Here is a 20,276-nt window from a genome sequence, read left to right on the forward strand (position 1 = left end):
GGACCTCCCAGCGCGACGGCCAATTAATTGCGTAAATGGAAAAATTGCCCTCGGTCTTTGTCTTTGCTGGGTGCCACAAAGTCACACTTCACTGTGGTCCGAGATTCGGCTACAGTCGAAGAAACAATTTGGGGGAATGTGTCAACAATCATGTATCTGTGCAGTCCGCCATAGGGGTCATCAATATCTGCGGCTGTCTAGAAGATTTTTCCTAATTAGGATAGAGCTTTCCCAGTGCTGTCTGCTATAAATATTTCTTAAGCTGTTTCGATAGTGTTGTAATAAATATAATTGCATTTCAAGAGTGAGCACAACCTTAATCATTTCTCTTGGTGCAGTAGAGCAAATTAATTATTAATATTTTTGGGTCGAAAGCTCGAAAAGCCATTACACCAGTTTTTATTTATTTTAACAGTCCGATGATTAATTCGATGCGCCAAAAACGAATTTTGGAAATATCTTAAAACACAATGACAGGCCCTTCTTGGAACAGCTGGAGCTTGGCGCTCTCGGAGCACGCGCTCATTAGAGATCGGTCCGATCCCAGCGTGACTCTGGATCTATGACTTCGAGGTGGGACCACACCGGGTGTGTGTGTGTGTGTGTGTGGTGTGCCTACATTAAGCTATCCATGCTTATAAAGTAATGTTTAGCAATTAATTGCGAAGCCCAAAGCAGCTGCCAGACGGCAAAACGGACGATAAGCCGGATCGAGACAGATACTGGGCTATACGGTTTAGCTAGTTGTGAAAATGTGCATTTTCTACCACTTTCTGGTTGGGTCGTACATATATGGCACATGTATTTGTCACCCGTATCATTTGCTGTGGAGCGTTAAAGCGACAACAGCAGCAGCAGCAGAAGCAGCAGCAGCAGCAGCCATTTCCAGGCCATCCGCGTAGTTACGCGTCTCCAGGCCCAATCCCGTATATATCTGGCCAGCCAGAGTTGCAGGGGCCAATCCCCTCCTGCCACTTTTTAATTACGGGTCACAGTGGATGAGCAGGGGCAGCAACAGTTGCCACTGGTCGCTGCCACTTTTGTTACCATTTACATTTCCTGTCAACGGCATTTTCAATTTTCACTTTAACGCCTATTTGCTCCTCCATTTCTTTTCCTCTCCCTGTTAAATTGCTCTTCTTGGTCTGTTAATTGTGTGTGCTACCAAGTGGACGCATAAATTGTATTTTATTTTTTGTGCCCTGTAACTTTGGCCCAAATGGCGATGCGGGCTGATCAGGTGAAAACAAAAGACGCAGCAAGCATTAGGCCCAGAAATGCCCCCCATCTCCACAAAGAGTTCACCCCCTGGCTGATCTGGCCCTGATATTGTTGCCACTTGTGTATTCTCATGTTGTGGCTTTTGAAAAATAATTTATTTGGCCAATAAGCAGTGGAAAGTTGGTGTGTTCGGGGGAAGAATATATATTACTTACATGTTCATCATTAGAAAAATGGTTTACTATTTACTAATTGCATTCAAAATTCAAATGTATTTAAGCTAGGAATATTTGAAAATCCTAATTCTAGCTCTTTCATATTTTTTTGTTTTGTATTATAACTTTCTAGTGTCTATTGATTCCATTTTCATATGTATTGCGAACTATTAAACACTACAAATATTTATACATACGCGCGATTAAAAATAAAAGCCAATGCGGCTCAGTTATCGGAATGTTTAATGTACAATGCATATAAAGCGGCATAGCTCGGCATTACCCAGTCCATTAATCATCCCCCTAATCTGCCGAACATTTCAAACGATAAACCCTTGAATATCTATGCTCTGCCAAAGGTTTCCACTGCTTTTTGTTGGCATATCCTTAACCAGAGTTAAGCAGAACAATGGGGACTGATAAGCGGCATAATAAGTAATTAAATTTCTGTGATGCTTATCGAGTATGTAGCCCCCGCCACAGAAATGCCTCCATCTCCATCGCCGGAACTTCAAAATCTCTCGCTCTCTCTCTTGAAAGAGAGAAATCGCCCGAAGCCTTTGTGTGCGTGTTTATCCGACCAATCGCAGACGAGAAGCGACGACTGGAACTGGAAGCAAGTGAGACTGCCTGGAAGGCAATGTATCTGACGGATACGTATTACCACTCTGCCAGCTGCGTGGAGTTTTTTGGCAAATTATGCGGGTGGCTCGTCGCTGTATCGTCGCTTTCCCCGCTTTCCCCGCCTTCCCGCTCCGCCGCCCACTTTCTGGTGTTTTGTTGGTTTTTGTAGGTGGAGCCAGAGCCATAATACCATTCCTTTGTTGACAAAACTTGGCACTACTACTCGCTCGCTGAAGTTTGTTTTTGTCTGCTGCTGCTGCTGCCGCTGCTGCTCTTTTGTTTTTCGTATCTGCCAGATACGCGCGCACATCCCGCCCTGCAGGTTGTTTTCGAGGTCCAGCGCAAAGGTCGTCATTCTCACGGTTGTTTCCCATCGTCGGCGTCGCGTGCGCAATTCAGTTCAATCCAATCCGATCCGAGGAGCTTCATCTAGCGACGGCTATCCGCGAGATACAAGTGCGCCCCAGTGGATACAAGTGTCGCCTAATTGGATTACAATGCTCAACGCAGCGCTTTCGAGTCGCGGAAAACTCATTTAAGAGCAGTTCACATTTTGTTGGATACTTCTAATTAGACTGCCCAATACCTGGATTAAAGAAGCTGTTGCAATTGGAATATGGTTGTTATGTAAGTTCTAATCTTCTACTCTCCTTTTATGGAAAAGCTTAAATTCAATGTCAGATGATAGCTACAAATAAAATCCTGAGGTAAAAGTAAGAGAATTTAAAACTACCACAGATTAAAAAGGAATACAAGTTTCAAATTTTTTGAATATAATGTTTATTATGTTGATTTATTAAACAAAATTGTTTAAATTAATTTCGAAAGGTTTTTTTTCGCAAAACTCAAGACATAGGGCTTCTGAAGAATTAAAAACCGCTCAGTCAAATGTTTCAAATTATTTCTAATCAAAACTGTGCCGACGCGCGTCAAGTCGCAGCATCTGCGTAAGTGTTGAGCTCCCAAACACCTCAGATCAATCTGGGATGAAGAATGGGCCACAAATCAAACGCTAAAGAGGCAGCGGGGGAGGTCAGGGAAAATGTAAATGATTTCAAACGCTTTATTATCACGCTGAGCGCGTTCCACAGCTTGGTTAATGGCACTCCGCTCCGCTCCAGTCCAGTCCGCTCCAAAGAGCCGCGGGGTGTGCCTCGTATTTGGATGTCGGATTTCGGAGGGGGGATCCCGAATCTCGGAAACCGGCGGACCACACGCAGTCGTAGGCGGAGCGGCGCTCGCGTGAAAGGGTCAAAGAGCCGATGATGATGATGCCCCCCCATCCCTTCGATTTATAGAGACATATTTTCTAGGTGACAAACTTATTATGAGCCCTGGACAGGGAGACCCAAAAATACAGATCTCGAACGAAGTGAGACGCTATCAGCATCAGATAAGCCCGACTAACGAGCGCCCCGAAGTGTCGAGCAGTCAATTTACGGGCCCAAAACAAAGCGAGCCACTAAGCCACTAACCACGAACAGGTTGAAGCGGTGGTAACCCAAAGACCACCAAGCGATCCCTAGCCCAGGTATTTGGTATGTGGTTCTGGGTGCTTCAGACCCTGCAACCTGCTGACTTCCAAGTACAAATAAAAACGCTCAGGGGACCGAGGCGGATCGATCCATTGGCTCGCAGCCGATGGAAGACAAATTTATTGCTAATTGCAGAGCGAGCCTCTAATAACTCCCACACATGGAGCATCTCGGCTGAGGCCCTCCATCAAGTCTGGCGATTCCCAGCTGACTCACGATCGGAGCGTCGGTTTAATATGCCTCTCCGCCTCCTCAGCTGGCGCTCGAATTACGATTCTGGCCAGCTTGGAGCACCCACTGCACAGATTTGGGGCTAACGGTACCAGCCCTCTAAACTGGGCCTAAATACCCATGCGTCTTCATAAACCTGGCAAGCGATTCGTTTGATTGGCTTGAGTTGGGATGACCCCCTACGAAACGTTTAGGGCGCAATTAAGATTGGATTTCAGTTCCTTAAGCGATGCTTAGGCTTTAGCGATAAAGTCACAGTTAAATGGATCACTTAAGGTTTTACTCGAAATAAAGAGTTTAGTGTAACTACCTTCAATGAAGTTAAAGCCGTGACTCACAGTATTCCAAAGAGGTGTACTCCACCTGTGAAAATGGGAAATAAAATAACCATAACTCAAGTTAAAGTGAAGTTAAAGTTAAAAAGTCAAGTTAAAAGTATGCTATCTTTGGTGAGATGTCAATATATTCGTGCTGTTTTCTTAATTTTGAATTAAACTGTTAGTACTCTAAACAATGCATATAAAATGAAACTTATCCGCGATCCTCTACAGAAATGGCTACAGCTTCAAAACGCAGCCACTTCTCACACAGCAGCCCGATCACTCTCAGCTCACCCAGTTCCCGCAGCCGCAAAGTCAGGGTCCGCATCCGGGTCACAATCCAAGTCCAGGTCAGCAGCAGGCGGGTGGCTCCATGACCATGCCGTCGTCGTCCGCGAGCAAGGGGAAACGGGAGTGGGACATCAACGATGCCATTGTGCCACATGTGCCGGACCAGGAGTTCGACGAGTTCAACGAGTGGAGCGACGGCCATGTGAGGCACATCTATTCGCTGCACAACGAGGAGGCCAAGAAGCACATTTCCGGCTGGGCCATGCGCAACACGAACAACCACAACGTGAACATTCTGAAGAAGAGCTGCCTGGGCGTCCTGGTCTGCTCCCAGCACTGCACCCTGCCCAACGGATCCAAGATCAATCTGCGTCCAGCCATTTGCGACAAGGCGCGCCGGAAGCAGGAGGGCAAGGCGTGCCCCAACAAAAGTTGTCGTGGCGGCCGGCTGGAGATTAAGCCGTGTCGCGGTCACTGCGGCTATCCGGTCACCCACTTTTGGCGGCACTCTGGGAACGCCATCTTCTTTCAGGCCAAGGGAGTGCATGATCACCTGCGTCCGGATCCGAAGAACTCCAGTGTTTCCAAGAGGGCCTTTGGCCGCGTGCCGCTGGGAGGAAAGTCCGCCAATGGATCACTCCCCAAGAAGTCGGTCATTGCGGGCCTGGTCAAGCAGGCGAAGGTGAGCCCAGATAGACAGTCTTTCACCCGAAAACTATATCCTGACCATCCTTTCCGCACAGCAGCAACAACACAGTCTGATCAGCAAGGTCCTCAAGCGTCCTGCTGCCAGCAATCCTTTGGCTCACTCCGCTCTGGATATATATCAGTACAATGGTATGTTTAATTATTTATTTCGCTATAATGATATATCTATTTTACTAAAAACTTTAGATTATTAAAACATGGATTTTATAACTTGTATCCCCCATTAGGCTGTGGCAAGTGCGCCGGCTATAGCCACTGCACCTGCAGCTACCTGGATGATAGCACCACGGCGAGGAGCCACCAGTTGTCGCAATCCTCGACTTACGGCACCAATTCCTGGCCGCTGAGTGGCTCCGAGTCCTCGGCGCCCTGCGACACAGCAGCCAATGTGTTCACGGTCAACCATCAGCACATCACCTACAACTATCCCATCTACCACGCAACTCCGGCGGCGGCAACGGCGGCACCCAGCAAATCTCCCAGTTTGCCGTACGCCTGCAGCATTTCCGAACTGGCCGCTTACCAGCAATCCTCCAGCGGGAACAGCTTTGCGATGGGTGTTCCCGTGCATGGACACACCCAGTGCCAGGGAGTAGCCTACGATTCCAGCCCGCAACTGGCCACACCAGAGCCGGAGTTCATCAACTACTCGCAGATCAAGCATTTGGGTGGTGGTGGTGGCGGTGGCGTTGGTCAGGAGGAGATCAGCTGCAAGGCCGAACCGGGACCCACCATAAAGTACAACGCCACCGTGGAGACGCAGCCGTATGTGGAGGACAACTACGACTACTACTACAGTCCCAAGGCGGAGTACGAGATGCAACAGCACCACCACCACCACCAGCAGCAGAACCACCAACAGTTTGGCGGAAATCAGGCAGCGGGACATCACTACTACGAGAGCGGTAGTGGCTATAATGGGGTCAGCTACTTTGACACCGGAACTACCACGGCACCAGGAAATACGGCAACCGGAAATGGCCTGGAAGCCGGATACGGCGGCTACTACGATCATTACACCAGCTATGAGCAGCAAATGGCGGCAGCAGGTGGATTTGCCACACCCGGAGGATCCACTGTGCCGGCAGTGGCCCCGCCCCCTGGCCACCCACCGCCTCAGCCGCCAGCGCCCACGCTGACGTACCACCATCACCACCACCACCACTTGCACCACCCGGCGGCAGCTACAGCACTGGCCCCATCGGTCACCCATTGAATAGTACTTAACCAATCCGGACACCGGAGGATTACTCATAGTCGATAGCTAAGCATAGTAACATAGTCTTTAAAAAATAGTGGTGAAATCTTAATTTCCATCTGTACGTGTAGTGTTAAACGGATTACCAATTGTTTTTCTCGGCAAATAAATTATGTAAAGTGTTGATTTCTAAAAGTAAATGTATTTAATTTATCCCCGTAAAAATGGCTTCTTAATGGGAATGAAATTTGAAAATAAACAATTTCTAACGGTTTTGAAGGCGGCTTTAGAAATCAGAGATAGATGTCGCACTGTGTAAAAATGTTGGTAACATACACGAATTACATAAATGTCAGATACTTACTTAACAATACTTGTAGTATTTTCAGAGCGCTTTTAATGTTTTGGAATTCCAAATCGATAGGAAATAATACTTTTTTTTATACGATGGATGCTTTTCGATTGGCAAGAACATATATTTATAACCAATAAAATTGCCATAAATATCTCCCGTATTATTTGCTACCAACAGTTTCTTAGGAGCCCCCTATCGGTAGAACTGTGAACTACTACAGAGTTGCTTCGCGATAAGCTCAGCAAAACATTATTGGACTAATGATTATTTGTATTTTAAAGGATTTTTCTCTTTCCATTCACAAAATTTGTGAATTCTGATTGAGGAATAGCTAGACTAACTAGTTTGAACAATACTTAACGTGTTTTTGCTATCGGTCCCTACCGATAGGATAAGGATAACTGTTTAACGAACATTCCGTCTCTATCTGCAGCGAAAGGATTCTACAAGGCATTCCCAATATTAAATATAATTACTAACACTAACCCATACACATTATGAACAGAAGTAATCGCCCATTTATGAGCGATAACTATCGTACCTTTACCTTAAAAGCCAATCGATGCGAAATTCACCTCCACCTGACGCCTCATCCTTCTTCACCACACACACATGATAGAAAAAGAGCGCTAGTGAGCACTTTCAGCGTGTGAGTGAGAGACAAATCTATAAAAGCCACTGCGTCGCGCTCAGTGTCGTGAAAAATTTAGCTGTGCTGCAAAGAGCTGCTCGAGTGCTAATTAAGTAATATTTGTACATTCACATTTCTACCGGTTCCGTCTCCGCATCTCCCATCCAACATGGTGTACCAGGTGAAAGATAAGGTGAGTCACTTAAACCGGATATACGGAGACACATCCAACGTCTATTGGGTAACCCGATGGCGCTGCCCTTTGACCCTTCAGTTCCTCTGAAAATATGGCATTGGAAGCGGCATTCCAATTGCCCACTCACTCTGAATGATGGAAAGTGGTACGCCATTCGCCATACGCTCGCCCGCGAAGAGAAGGAACCTCGCCTTCGGTGGAGACGAGCGAGAAAGCGGATGACGGACGAGAAGGTTCGACTAGCAAAGCATAGCGAAATGATAATGATATCATCTCATGGACCGCGGAACGGGTCTGAACGGTAACCGAATTTTGAAATTGGAATATTGTGGCACAAGCTAATCGGACACAGTGCCAAGATACATATACACATGTGCGCACTATAGAATCCACTTACATTGTATGCGTGCGCGACTGGCATGAGTTTGCAGTTCATTATCATCGTGGTCGAGGCCTGGTTTGTTGGCTCGAAGTATTGGAATAGCTGATATATTACAGGGTGTGCTTTCCACTTAAAAGTTGCCCGCCATGCGCGGCGATTCAAATTCAAGAAAATGACGCGAATCCGCGGGTGGAAAACCGGTTCCTTTCATAAATACAATCTTACGTCATGGAATATAGCAAAGTAAATCGTGAAAACATTTCTTATTTTTATTTCAAAATATTCGTTTTCATTTGTATGCCCACTTAAAGACCATCAAACATTGCCATCTTGCGGTCTAGTTTCGTACAGCAAAACCGCACAGGAATGAGCTTAAAATTCAAAACATTATACATACTAATCTAATTTTAGCATACTGAATTAAAAAATAATTGAAATATAGGTTTAAGATTTTTATGTTTACTCAGATATTGTATTGTTAAATGAGTCAGCAAACTCGGTTTGAGTCATCTTTAAATTGAATAGTTGCCAATAGTCATCGAGTACCATCACCATCTCCAGATTAATCATCACTTTTCGTATGGAAATGATCTAAGCCTGATCAAAATCTTTAATAGGAAAGATCAAGTTGTTTTGTGTGAACAAGAATAGCTTGTATCAAGTTAAATTTCCCATTTGCCCCATGTAAATTCAGCCAAACCAGTTGCCCATTCCAAATGAAATCGTCAATTTCATTAGAGCTCTTTGCTTGCATGTGTTCTGCGATTGGCATCGCCAGCAATTAATTAAAGGTCATTGGGAAAACGTACGTGTCACGGGCAGAGAAATGGTTGGACGAAAGGGGCTGGAACTGCCCACGAACGCCACACCTTTCGGCATGCATACATATAATTTGGAAATTCCTTAGATATTGATTTCCTGGCCAGTGGGTGCAATACAGAAACCGAAATGAAACTGACCCTATTTCACAAGTCTACTGGGCACACATATTGAACGAGCCAATCGGCGATTACTGGGCTGATTACAACTTGGCAACACGTATGCCTGATAATGGTGGGGCCTTCCGTACTACATGTGTATTTACAATAGCAGTGGATCAGCGCTCCAGTGCTCCACAATCCGATATCATAAAGTTTGAAAACAAGACCACACCTGCTGAAGGGAGAAGCGATATCTAAATATGTCTCTGGAGTGGGAAACTAATAGCGCTAATGTGTAATTAATTACTCAGCGATAATACTAATTTACAATTTCATCTGCAGGCCGACCTCGATGGACAGCTGACCAAGGCAGCCGGCAAGCTGGTGGTGCTGGATTTCTTCGCCACTTGGTGCGGACCCTGCAAGATGATCTCGCCCAAACTGGTGGAGCTCTCCGCGCAGTACCCCGACAGCGTCGTCATCCTGAAGGTAAAGGCTTGAGCAAAGAGCATATTTTTGCTTAGCTTCATTTATGTTATCACTATTTTCATATGTACAAAAAGCGATGACATAAAGGGTTAGGAACATGTTTTTTTAATCGAAATCCTTACTAAACGCGTCCCTCCTACAGATCGATGTGGACGACTGCGAAGACATTGCAATGGAATACAACATCTCCAGCATGCCCACCTTCGTGTTCCTCAAGAACGGCGACAAAATCCAGGAGTTCGCCGGAGCCAACGCCACTCGCCTGGAGGATGTCATCAAGGCCAACATCTAAATGGGCAGCGCATAGACGTCTGGCCGACCCCCTGATCCACCTATGAGTTCTCTTCGTAACATTTAGTTAATTAATTAATTCCATAAGTGCAGGGTTTTGCTATATTCCGCCTGCTCCGCCTTGTCCAGAAGCACTTGGAGCTGCAGTGCAGTTTGCCAGGTGAAGTTCAGCAGTGGCAGCAGCTGGAACAGCAACAAACGTGAGAAACTAAGTGGCTTTTAATCGTAAAATTTGCTTTGTTAACAATACCAATAAATCACACAAAGATTGTTCACTTTTGTATGAAAAACATAAAAGAACGCAATTGTAGCCAGTTGTCAAAGAGAATACGCTAAACAATAAATGTACTACACATTAGCCGTTTGTAACCGATCACATTTATTCGCAAAATTCTGAAATCGGAGCTGGGGCGAGTTTGGATCTAGGAATGGCAAATGAATTTGCGAAATGGAAGCCAAGTCAAATATTAGTAGCCAACAAGCAGACAAACCTCGCTATGGTTAAGTAATAACGATTAAAATCACTTGACTGCGATTAGATAAGATAGTGCAACAAATTTCAATACTCCACAGGCATTTGAAGTGCGTGCTCAAAATGGCCATTTCAGAATGTAAATGTACAGCAGACCGGATTCAAACTCACTTAAAATTTCCATTTCGAGGAGGCTCTTTTTGTCTGTCATAGAAAATTGGAGTATCCTCAAAATATATATTTTTACATATGCACATATATAGACAACGAAATTCGAAATCAAATTTTATATTTTATTGACTCCCGTGACTGAACTTTAGAATGCTCTTGGGCATTTTTTGTCAATTAAATAAATGAGAACTCATTTCAAAATGAAAGAAAGGTAAAAAGTGTATGTACTCGAAATTTACTAAAATCAGTGCGATCAATATTTTTAAGTTGCCCAAATTATGAGTTAATCCCTACAAGTCACTTAATTAAGAAACAAATTAAATATTTTAAGCATTTCAAAATAAACCGTTAAGCTTGGAGGCACAACCGGTACTTGGCTTAGTGGGGACCCAAACCGAATGCAACCCTGCGTCAGCTGTGTTGGTGGTGGGTGCTCTCCGCTCTCTCTGCCAAATTCGTCCGACTTTTTCTAAAGCAAAGTAGTATTGTCAGACTCACGGTGACAACAACACACCCGAAAGTGGCAGCGGTGGGAAAAACATTAAGAGAGAGTGAGAGAGAGCGACAGTGCGACGCGCGCGGGTGTCGGTCAAAAATAAGCAACATTTTCTGTGATTTTTGAGTGCGACGGCCTGTTTTGAGTGCTTCCGATACGTAATTCGCGCCAGTGCTGCGGCCAAAAGTTCGCATTTGGATGGTTTTTTTTTCGCAAAGCAAACGGCGCGCACGGAAATAAATCGGAGCACGGGGAGCATCCAAAGTGCAGAGATGTCGGGGCAATTTGCATAATATTCGGGTGGTCGCAGCTAGAAAGTTGTATAATAAGATTGCGAAAACCAGGAGGTACGCCCGGCTCACCACAAATGGACGGGGAATGCCGCGGCAGCTCCACCTCGTCCACCACCACCGCCACCACCACCACCACCATCCCAGCTGAAAGGGCCGCCACCTCCACCTTCGAAATCCAAAATATTTCAAAAAATGTCTAGTGCCCACTACCAGGCACTCGAGCCGCAGACTTCCGACGAGGATAACGAGGACATCGAGCGGCAGCACCACCAGAGCCATTCACGCAGCAGCACCACCAGCGCCACCAACGCCACCCATCCACCACATCCACCACATCCCATGGTCAGGAAGGGGGGCGTGGCCAGGAGGCGCTGCCTACTGCCCCTGGTGGCCGTGGCACTGCTCTTCGTCGCCTTCTGCTACTTCAGCCTCAGCAGGGACCCTCGCCTCACCTCGGGACTGGGCGGTGGCTCCGAGGATTCGGAGGAGGCATCCCACCATGGATTAGGTAAGCATCAGATCCCGGCAATGGAAACCCGGCCGCCAGACTGGCTTTTGAGGTATACTCGACGAGTTATACATGAGGAGCCCGAGGGGCATGGCCGGGATTGGGATCAAGAGGAGTTGCAGGGTAACCTTAGTCAGAGAATCCAAGAAGTCGACGAAGTTAAATGGAATTTCAAGACAGCAAAGCAAACGTCCAAGCAGATACAAATCCGAAACTGGCATCGCTTCGATCCCCTAATACGTGAGTCACGTTGCTACTCTAAAGTTCATCCCAAAGAGGCCAATGCAGTTGGTGCTTCTACGCGACTGCTGGCCGAAAGTGAATTGGCCGCTCTGCTCTGCCACCACTTTCACTTTCCGTTTTGGCCCACTGCCAATCAAAGCCCAGGTCACCCTACGATTTGTAGGGGACTTTAGTGCACGCCCTACGTTTGTTTGCATTACAAAAAAGTTAGCTCAAACGTCTAAATTCAGCTAAACATGTTTTTTTATTTTTAACGAATTTTAAAGAGAGTTAGGAGCATTTAAAACGTTTGAAACAGTTGGGAAAAGACCACTGTGTACACAGAAAATGTGTAATACTTTTGAAAACTGTACAGAAAATACTGACTAAAAACTATGATTTCCGAAATAAGCCTATTTATCATTTATATTACCCCACATCCAATCGAAGCATTATATGTAAGTCGCTGTGACAGCACCGCTCCATTTCTGAGTTATTGGATGCGGTGGTTATCGCATGAAACGCGTCCGCTCGTCGCTTTTCCCATTGCGACTTTGGCTAGTGGTAGTCAGGTGGCTTTATTATTATTTAACCGTAATTGGATCTATTTGGTAACTATTGTCTTGGCCAAACGCGATGTATATGTATATGGAAGTAGTCAAGTAGTCACCCAACCGCGCCTGCAGCGGCAATTACATCGATTCGCCTGCTGGCCGTTTTTTATTGCAATGAGCGAAAGCCGGAACAAGGTCAAATTTTCCAGTTTACTTGGCATTTTCATTGAATGGCCTATTAAAGGGCTTATCTGTTTCGGCCGTGGGGTAACTTTAAACTTATATTGAGACAAATATTATCTTGTTTGGCTCTTGAGCATATATTTAATTAGGTTTCCGAAACTCAACTGGATAACGGGCAATAACATTCGAGTTTAGGATTAATTATCGGGCTTGGCGAAAAAGTAAAAATAAAATCATCTACGGACATGTGATCTACGGTTGATTTGGCAAGAAAATCATAATCAAGTGCGCGATTTGAGTGGCACCAATTGTCTAATTGCACATTTCCCCACAATTTTCTAGATTCTAGATTTCGCAATGCTCAGCTCCACAAAAAGAAAAAAGCTTTTAGCAGTTTTGCCTCTCATTTCATGAGTATAATTCACACATCGCCAGAGTCTTATCAACTAGGGAAACAGGGGGTCTGGCAATCGCTTTTGTTGTACCACATTATGGCAGACCTGAAATATGAATATGTACTTGTACATATATTTATAATTTGTCTAGCTCCCGTGCAATGCAAATGGTGCTCATCTGTTTGGAGTCGATTTTTGTATCTTTTCAATTGCGCGTGTCGAGTGCTTTTCTGCCACTGCTCCCCTTTTCTACCAGCTATTGTTGCTCGAATTGCGAGGGTGGCCCCAAGCTCATCGGAATATGCATCTTTAAGCATGCTACCGTGTGGCAAGCCAAATTGCCGGCGAATTGTCTACACAAATATTTACAATCTGTGAATTGCCTCCATATATCCGGAGTGATTTGAAATGCATGGCGTGAAAGCCAATTCAGTGGAATCTATAACACATGTTCAATAAACATTTAAGTTCAATTATATTGGCTTGTGGCCTGCAATTTACAAGGGAAGATTACTGTATGGCCCATAAAATGGTAAATAACAAAAAAACAAGACATGTTTACTAGAAACATTTATTAATAAATATTTAATGAAATGTTTGGCCATATGTATGTACTTATATTGAGATAGGAAGTATTCTAGCTGATTATGTAATTAGTTGATTATATACCCGATAAGAACATACATCGGTGGAGGCACACGATGCCCCTTGCTTCTACTCATGTTCTAAATCTATTCTCAAAAGGTATTTTTAATACGCTAGCCATAGGTACTTCATTTTTGTTATCATATAGATACCGCTCTATTTCCTAAACTACTTCCCGTATCTTTTAAGAACCCTTACATATCAATCAAGAAAAGGTAACTGAGTTTGAGAATTGCTGTACTAGTCATTCCTCTATTCAGCACTTTATTTGCCAGGTTTCGATCTCTTTGTTTGAATGTGCAACAAAGAGTGAATGAACATGATAAGAGCGGGCGGTAAATCAATTTGTGACTCACCCCAGCCTTAGATCAGGTGTCTGGGGAATTCTCTATAGACTGTTATCAGGCTGTGGTCACGGCTCTACATATTCTATGTAGATATAGTCCACAATCAGCCGCAGACCTGTGTGTTCGGTTGTGATTATGGCCAGATTGGTGTCACACCCCATCAATAAGTACCTGGTATATCGTTTTTTATTATCGGATTTTATATGTATCTACGAGCATGAATTGTATTCGTCATCTGAAATACCCGCAAACCATTAGGTTTTCGAACCTATCGTATTTGTGTGGTGCATTTGGATTGAAGGGGTTGGGTTGTGCTTGCTTAGGAAATACTTTCGCTAGCCCCTTTATATTAACATTTATATTGCTGCGTTTGGGGTTGCGACTGTGAATTTATTCCCCTCTCATTGTTTGTTTCCGGTTATCAGTCATATACATCGATAATGGGTCTTTCGTTCCCCCCAAAGTTGCTCCAATTGCGTGCTTTTTACTCCTCGTTCTGCATAATTGATAAGGTGCTCTAATAGCACTGGCACACGCAATCGATCCGAACACAATATAGCTTGATAGGAGGCCCAAGATTTTAGCACTAACCCATTAGGTAATTAGCTCGAATATCTTCGATCGTATGATCTTTGAAATGTGTGCATAGAACAAACATTTGCAGGCTCTTAGCGTTTCGATTTGCTTAAATAGATACGCTTTATGCAAACAACTTCAGACCAGCTGCCGTAAATGTTTCGTTGCGGAGTAAATTTTTAAGAAAACCCGATTAAAGCATTGTCAGTTATTAAGACACACCGCAGACACACAGATTATTTTTCATCACTTTAACGCGTCAGATTGTGATCTCGCCACTACGTCACGTAGCTATGAATGGCTGCGTCAACTGGGGTCAGAGGTCAATGAGTTGGGCTATTTTAGTAATTGAGAATTCTGATTAATGCATCAAGTCCACGTCTCCAGGCAGTGGAATTCCAAAGTAATTGACCCGTGTCACCGTATAACTCTCGTTTTGCTCACCCACAGATGGCATGAATTTCCGGCCACTGAACGAAACCGTTCACATTTGCAGCGAAAGTTACGAGGATCGGCGACAGTTTATGCAGGATAAACCGCAAGCCGATTACGGCCAGCTGCCCGTAATATACTTTGTTACCCCAACGTATCCACGGAGAGAGCAGATCCCAGAACTAACCCGTCTGGCGCACACGCTGCTCCATGTGCCGCGCCTGCACTGGCTGGTGGCCGATGATCAGGAGAAGTGCAATGGCTTTATGGACACGCTGCTGCATCGATTTGGTAACTGTGGATATAATTCTTAAGAGATTCGATTTGAATAATTGACCATTGGTATTTGCAGGTATTCCCTTTACCCACATGGTGAGCCCGATGCCCAGCAAATTCAGGAATGAAAAGCCAGCGCCGCGAGGTGTGGCAAATCGGAGAGCAGCCTTGCAGTGGATACGGCAACACAATCTCACCAACGGAATACTTTACTTCGGAGACGACGACAACACCTACGACCTGCGTTTGTTCTCAGAAATCCGGAAAACGCAAAGGGTCTCCATGTTCCCTGTGGGTCTGATTGCTGATTATGGGGTCAGCGGACCAGTTGTGCGCAAAGTAAGATGATCATATGACTACCAACCAAGCAATTCGAACGATGGTGCCAAAACTACATGTAATATTAAATATGAGTTATATAGGCCGATTTATGGCGTGCCCTCACACTGATTATTCAGTTTGTATTTAGATTTTCTTTTTGAATTTCAGTTTCTCTATCTTGAAAACTATTAATCTTATCTATCGGTTTATTTAGGGCAAGGTGGTGGCTTTCCTGGACTCTTGGGTTGCCGGTCGACGCTGGCCCGTTGACATGGCCGGTTTCGCCGTGAATCTGGAGTACATGGCACAGTATCCTTATGTAAATATGCCGTACAAGCCTGGCTACGAGGAGGATCTCTTTCTGCGCAGCATCGGCCTACAAATGAATCTGATAGAGCCGCGGGGCAATAACTGCACCGAAATTCTTGTGTGGCACACACAGACTAAGTCAAAGAAGCTCGGAATAGTTCGCTTAGAGAGCAAATACTTGGACGATCGCTCTAACCTGGGCGCCCTGCTTCACAATCTTAAACTAATGGGCGTGACCAGTACAACGGAAAGTGAAGGTGCGTTATAATTGAATCAAGGTTAAACAATTTGTACAACATTTTACCTTTTCATAGGACGCGATGCACTGATCAGCAAAAATGGCAGGGAGAAACCACACTCCAGAATTCTTAGCTGAGCCACAGGTTCCAAGAAACAAAGAGAGCCCAAATAATACTCATAGACTTATAGAGCTAAATGTATAATAATTGTGAAAGAAAACTAATCTCGAATCCAGTGCTCGCTGATTTCCATGGAAATTTCCCAATCTAGTTTTCAGTCGTTCTCGTACTGCACAATTATATGTTTTTTACAAATAATTGCGTGGGTGCTGTCTCTCTGTTCTACGTTCTCATCAAAATGAAAAGTTAATAAATTATGCATGTATTGTTAATTAGTTGTAGATAAGTTTGTTCGTGATAGCAAGATAGGAAGCACAGGGACGGCCACAAAGATAGGACTTATTTAAATATATCATATTCGCTAACAGTAGGTTGTAAAAACATATAGAATGTCTATTACTCGCTTATTGTACTTTCTAATTTGCTAAGCAAAACGAAGGCGTCGGTCTATATGGATTTTCGACCAAGCCCTTAGGGAGCATTTTATGCTTGTTGTTCATGACCTCATCGACTTGCAACATTAAACACATATCATTAAGCTTCGCATAAATCATTTAGGCTTATCAAAAATTATCGAATTCGCTCAAGAGCAATGGGGAATATGTTAGAAGGATCTGTGTCATTTTTAATGTAATCTTAATGTATACTCTGTAAATCAGTCAATAAGATAGTGAGTCATAATGTAAATGAAATAAATGCTAGTTTTATAAAGCTTTCTCCAATAGAATCACTTGTATTTCGACTATTTAATAATGGATTAAAGTGAGATTTCTGAGAAAGTAAGGTAAGTATTTTGAAAATGGATTGACAACGATGTATCTGCAACACTCGTTTTCCCCTTGCGAGAGAAGCGCCATGGGAATGGTATGACACAAAAAGCAAACAATACTTTTCAATTAACTTTACGTTTCCTTGTCGTTTGCATCATGCCCATTCCGCGTTCATTCCCCATCCTAACTCAAGTTTTACTTTGCAGTTGTTCACTTTGAATGCTTCCGTGCCTGGTGCGAAAGTCGAACAGTCAAGAAAAAGTGGAAGCTTCTACTATTCATGAGTGGAATTTACAAGATAAGGCACAGCTCAGACCCGCCATACCCTATAATATTATCAGTACAATAAAACAACTACAGAAAATTATTAAGCTGATATCTAATTAGTTATTAATTTGCTTACTTGATGGTGTTGTTTCAAAACCTTTCTCAGTCAGTGCCAAGCCCAAGATTTAAAGACGCCGAAAGGTGGGATCCGGAAAAGTGGGTAGCAGAGTCATTGCAGCCGGGAATGGCATGAACGTGTTGCATATGCATCTTCCTCAATGCGAAGTTATGAGCCAAAGTTTCGTTGCGAGAAAAAGGTCGAGAAAGAGGAGTTGTGTGCTACGTGTGAATGGGTCTCCTACGGAGCGGAGCTCCTCGCAATTGGGGGCAAATAAATAGTCGGGCCGGGTAACTTTTGTGCGCCTCACCGGAAATTTGTTTGGCAAGAAAATTGCTTTAAAGTGTCACGGGGCGGTTGGCAGCCATTAATACTCGAGTGGCACAACTGGGCCTTTCTGCACTTTGACATCGTGGGGCCATCGTGGAGGTGGCAAATCGAAAACAACTTAGCAACGGGATGGGTTGCGGCTTGTGGCCTGTGGCCTGTGTCGCCTCCTGTCCGTTATGACCAGGACCAGGCCCGCATTAAGCCATTAAAGCTAATTAAACCCATCCGCCCTGGGGGCCCAGGCTAACGCCATCAATCCACCCGTTTAATACCCATTCCCAGGCCAAGGCGGGTATGCCTCGGCTCTATTAAACACAGCCAGTCGCTTCAGTTGCCATCGCCGTAATGAGTGCGGCTGCCAGCAGACAACTTGATGAGGTTGCGATTGATGTTGCAAATGAAGTCGTTCCATCCATGAGCAGCCAAGGGGAGAGCAGGCATCGGGATCGGGATGTCGTGGCTTGTTACACTTTGTGCACCACTTTCCTCTACACTCGCGCAAAACTCTTGGCGAAGCTTTTGTTGCTTTTTAACTTTTAATACTAAAAACTAGAAATACAATATATTTGTAGAAAACTCGCCTTTCCGCTTATAATTTGGTACTTAATAATCCTAAGCCTAAAACTTGCACAGTTTCTTCCACTGCATGAGCGCTGATTTTGCGCCACTTAAACTTTAAACGCAAACCACAAGCCAGGCAAGCGGACACCAGAAACACAGAGGATGGAGACGGTACGGATTGGATGCAGCTTGAATGCCACTTAGTGTCGTCATGGTGAGTGCGAAAGCGAAGCAGCCGTTGGGTAACAGGAGGGCCAAAGTGCATCCGCCGGAGAGCCGACTATCACCGCAATCGGTAGCGATATCCCACGTAGGCTGCCGGGCTGACCTGCCACTGAGGGATCGGCTTGGAATGCATTCGCGCAGGATACAGGATGCTCGGCTCATTCGGATGTGTCTTTAGGTGGGCAGGGGCAGGGGCAGGGGCAGGGGCTGGGCATGGATTGGATGCACCCCAAAGTCGGGACCAGAGCGAGGACCTGATCCGACGTAGAACACGGCCCACCTGAGGAAGTGGGCCTTGCACACTGGAGGTTACGCAATCGTCCTGGAAATTTTTGGCATCCTGACGCGCATCTTCCGTTTTGCAGTCCACTGGGAGTCTGTTTTCATACTGTTGATCATAAAATTTTGAGCGATTTTTCATGGTCTCTAAACTCAGCATTTCTAAACAGTTTTTCAGGAGATGGTGACACTTCAAAATTTATTTCAGAAATGAGTTTTGCTACTAAGGCTACATAGGAGTATAAGATTATATGCTGCTACGGTGAAAATCGAACTCAACTTACTGCTACTCATTGCCCACAATGAAATGACCAATTATCGATATTTGATTTGGGGTTTAACTTAAATTTATGGCTTGTCCTTCCCGACTGATTATTTAGTAAATGTAAACCAATTACCGCTATTTTCAGACCACCCCATTACCAACCGAATGTCAATTGCCACGGCAACCACGCCCGCTGCTTGACCGCCCCCTCCTCCCTGCCTTTTTAGCCCAGCCCGGCGCATGGCTAACAAGTTAATTTCACAATGTTTGCGGCTTGAGTGCGAACAAACAAATTGCGTGGCATTTCCGGCCCCCAGGGAGCATCGCTTCGAGTGGCGACAGCAAAGAGGCCAGCAAATCAATTGGCCAAAAGGGGGTGTGGCGGTGGGGCCCTAAACAACCGCCAATCAAAGCACACAGACACACGCATAACTCGCAGCCAAAAGTGACTATTGATTGAGCAGCAACAACAACAGCAGCCAGCACAGAAATGGGTAAATTATTATTACTAATACGACATGTGGTGAGCGGTCATTGCAGTTAATGCAGAGCGGCCAAGCGAGGGAAGTTTCTATTGAAAGTGGAGGGCGATAAGGATCATGAGATACAGATAGCTGCTAAGTAGGGCTCAGTTTCCATGCAACGCCAGTGAATGTGGCAACTTCTTGATACGATTGGTATTATCCGAACTGGTACAACCTTTTCACCAGCCCTCGCCAGCCGATACCCAATTAAATGGCTAAAACTCGGGCGGTGTTGACCAAATGTGCTTACATTTGCATAGTGCGAGTGTGTGGGTGCATTCGGCGACGGGCTCTCCCAACGTTAATGCAATAATACATTTTATTTATGCCAACATGCACGTAGCATGCAGACACGCACACTAGTGCCGCCCATGTATATGGCTCACACAAAAACTAATTACACGCCACAATGATTACATTTTACAGCGCCATTGAGCTTTTGTTGAGCAAGGCAACAACAATAGCAACAATTGCAGGATCCGGAAGTGTTAAACAACAAACACTCCCACACACTCCCACACACACAAACGCACTCACGCCGAAAAATGTTGAGCTTGCGAAGGAGTTTCGCCCCTGGCCGTTTTGAAATGTGGTAATAAAAACTTTTTCCTCAATGAACGACACCTTGGGGCATTGCATGCCCAAAATTATGCCAGAACATAGAGTAAACTAATGAAAGACGAGCAATGAGGGTTACACACCCATTCCTCGCCTTTTTAGCAATGCCACTGATAAGAAAGTATGAAGTGCCTGCTAAGAGTTGGTTTACAA

The 20,276-nt window shown here is 44.8% G+C and overlaps 4 protein-coding genes across 5 annotated transcripts; 3 read left to right on the forward strand and 1 right to left on the reverse strand.

Moving 5' to 3' along the window:
• The first annotated feature begins 2,257 nt into the window (after positions 1-2,257).
• On the forward strand, positions 2,258-6,532 carry LOC6543235 (transcription factor glial cells missing 2). The gene is made up of 4 exons (XM_026978911.1): positions 2,258-2,687; positions 4,378-5,119; positions 5,184-5,274; positions 5,373-6,532. The coding sequence occupies exons 1-4, from the start codon at positions 2,677-2,679 to the stop codon at positions 6,359-6,361; spliced, it is 1,833 nt and encodes a 610-aa protein (XP_026834712.1). The 5' UTR covers positions 2,258-2,676; the 3' UTR covers positions 6,362-6,532.
• Positions 6,533-7,312: 780 nt separating this feature from the next.
• Positions 7,313-9,965, forward strand: LOC6543069 (thioredoxin-2). The gene is made up of 3 exons (XM_001969289.3): positions 7,313-7,522; positions 9,170-9,316; positions 9,459-9,965. Exons 1-3 carry the CDS (start codon positions 7,499-7,501, stop codon positions 9,606-9,608), a joined length of 321 nt encoding a protein of 106 aa, XP_001969325.1. The 5' UTR covers positions 7,313-7,498; the 3' UTR covers positions 9,609-9,965.
• A 731-nt stretch (positions 9,966-10,696) lies between these two features.
• LOC6541220 (galactosylgalactosylxylosylprotein 3-beta-glucuronosyltransferase S) lies at positions 10,697-16,893 on the forward strand. 2 transcript variants are annotated; one of them, XM_026978540.1, is made up of 5 exons: positions 10,697-11,787; positions 14,920-15,192; positions 15,254-15,516; positions 15,713-16,064; positions 16,122-16,893. In XM_026978540.1, the coding sequence occupies exons 1-5, from the start codon at positions 11,232-11,234 to the stop codon at positions 16,181-16,183; spliced, it is 1,506 nt and encodes a 501-aa protein (XP_026834341.1). In that variant the 5' UTR covers positions 10,697-11,231; the 3' UTR covers positions 16,184-16,893. The 2 variants fall into 2 exon arrangements, with proteins under 2 accessions (XP_026834341.1, XP_001969326.1); XM_001969290.3 differs by having other exon boundaries at positions 10,701-11,547.
• Positions 16,894-18,222: 1,329 nt separating this feature from the next.
• On the reverse strand, positions 18,223-18,909 carry LOC6540917. Its single transcript, XM_001969291.3, has one exon. The coding sequence runs from the start codon at positions 18,874-18,876 to the stop codon at positions 18,496-18,498; it is 381 nt and encodes a 126-aa protein (XP_001969327.1). The 5' UTR covers positions 18,877-18,909; the 3' UTR covers positions 18,223-18,495.
• Between the last annotated feature and the right edge of the window lie 1,367 nt (positions 18,910-20,276).

The sequence above is a fragment of the Drosophila erecta genome, unplaced genomic scaffold (assembly GCF_003286155.1).
Source record: "Drosophila erecta strain 14021-0224.00,06,07 unplaced genomic scaffold, DereRS2 tig00000055-arrow-pilon, whole genome shotgun sequence".
Lineage (NCBI taxonomy): Eukaryota > Metazoa > Arthropoda > Insecta > Diptera > Drosophilidae > Drosophila > Drosophila erecta.

Excerpts from the sequence above, each read along its gene's own strand:
- LOC6543235 (XM_026978911.1), top strand. Across the intron at positions 5,120-5,183 it reads GCCTGGTCAAGCAGGCGAAG|CAACAACACAGTCTGATCAG; the intron begins GTGAGCCCAGAT and ends TCCGCACAGCAG. Across the intron at positions 5,275-5,372 it reads GGATATATATCAGTACAATG|GCTGTGGCAAGTGCGCCGGC; the intron begins GTATGTTTAATT and ends ATCCCCCATTAG.
- LOC6543069 (XM_001969289.3), top strand. The coding sequence starts at position 7,499 with ATGGTGTACCAGGTGAAAGATAAG. Across the intron at positions 7,523-9,169 it reads TGTACCAGGTGAAAGATAAG|GCCGACCTCGATGGACAGCT; the intron begins GTGAGTCACTTA and ends TTTCATCTGCAG. Across the intron at positions 9,317-9,458 it reads ACAGCGTCGTCATCCTGAAG|ATCGATGTGGACGACTGCGA; the intron begins GTAAAGGCTTGA and ends TCCCTCCTACAG.
- LOC6541220 (XM_026978540.1), top strand. The coding sequence starts at position 11,232 with ATGTCTAGTGCCCACTACCAGGCACTCGAGCCGCAGACTTCCGACGAG. Across the intron at positions 11,788-14,919 it reads TCGCTTCGATCCCCTAATAC|ATGGCATGAATTTCCGGCCA; the intron begins GTGAGTCACGTT and ends GCTCACCCACAG. Across the intron at positions 15,517-15,712 it reads GCGGACCAGTTGTGCGCAAA|GGCAAGGTGGTGGCTTTCCT; the intron begins GTAAGATGATCA and ends CGGTTTATTTAG.
- LOC6540917 (XM_001969291.3), bottom strand. The coding sequence starts at position 18,876 with ATGCTGAGTTTAGAGACCATGAAAAATCGCTCAAAATTTTATGATCAA.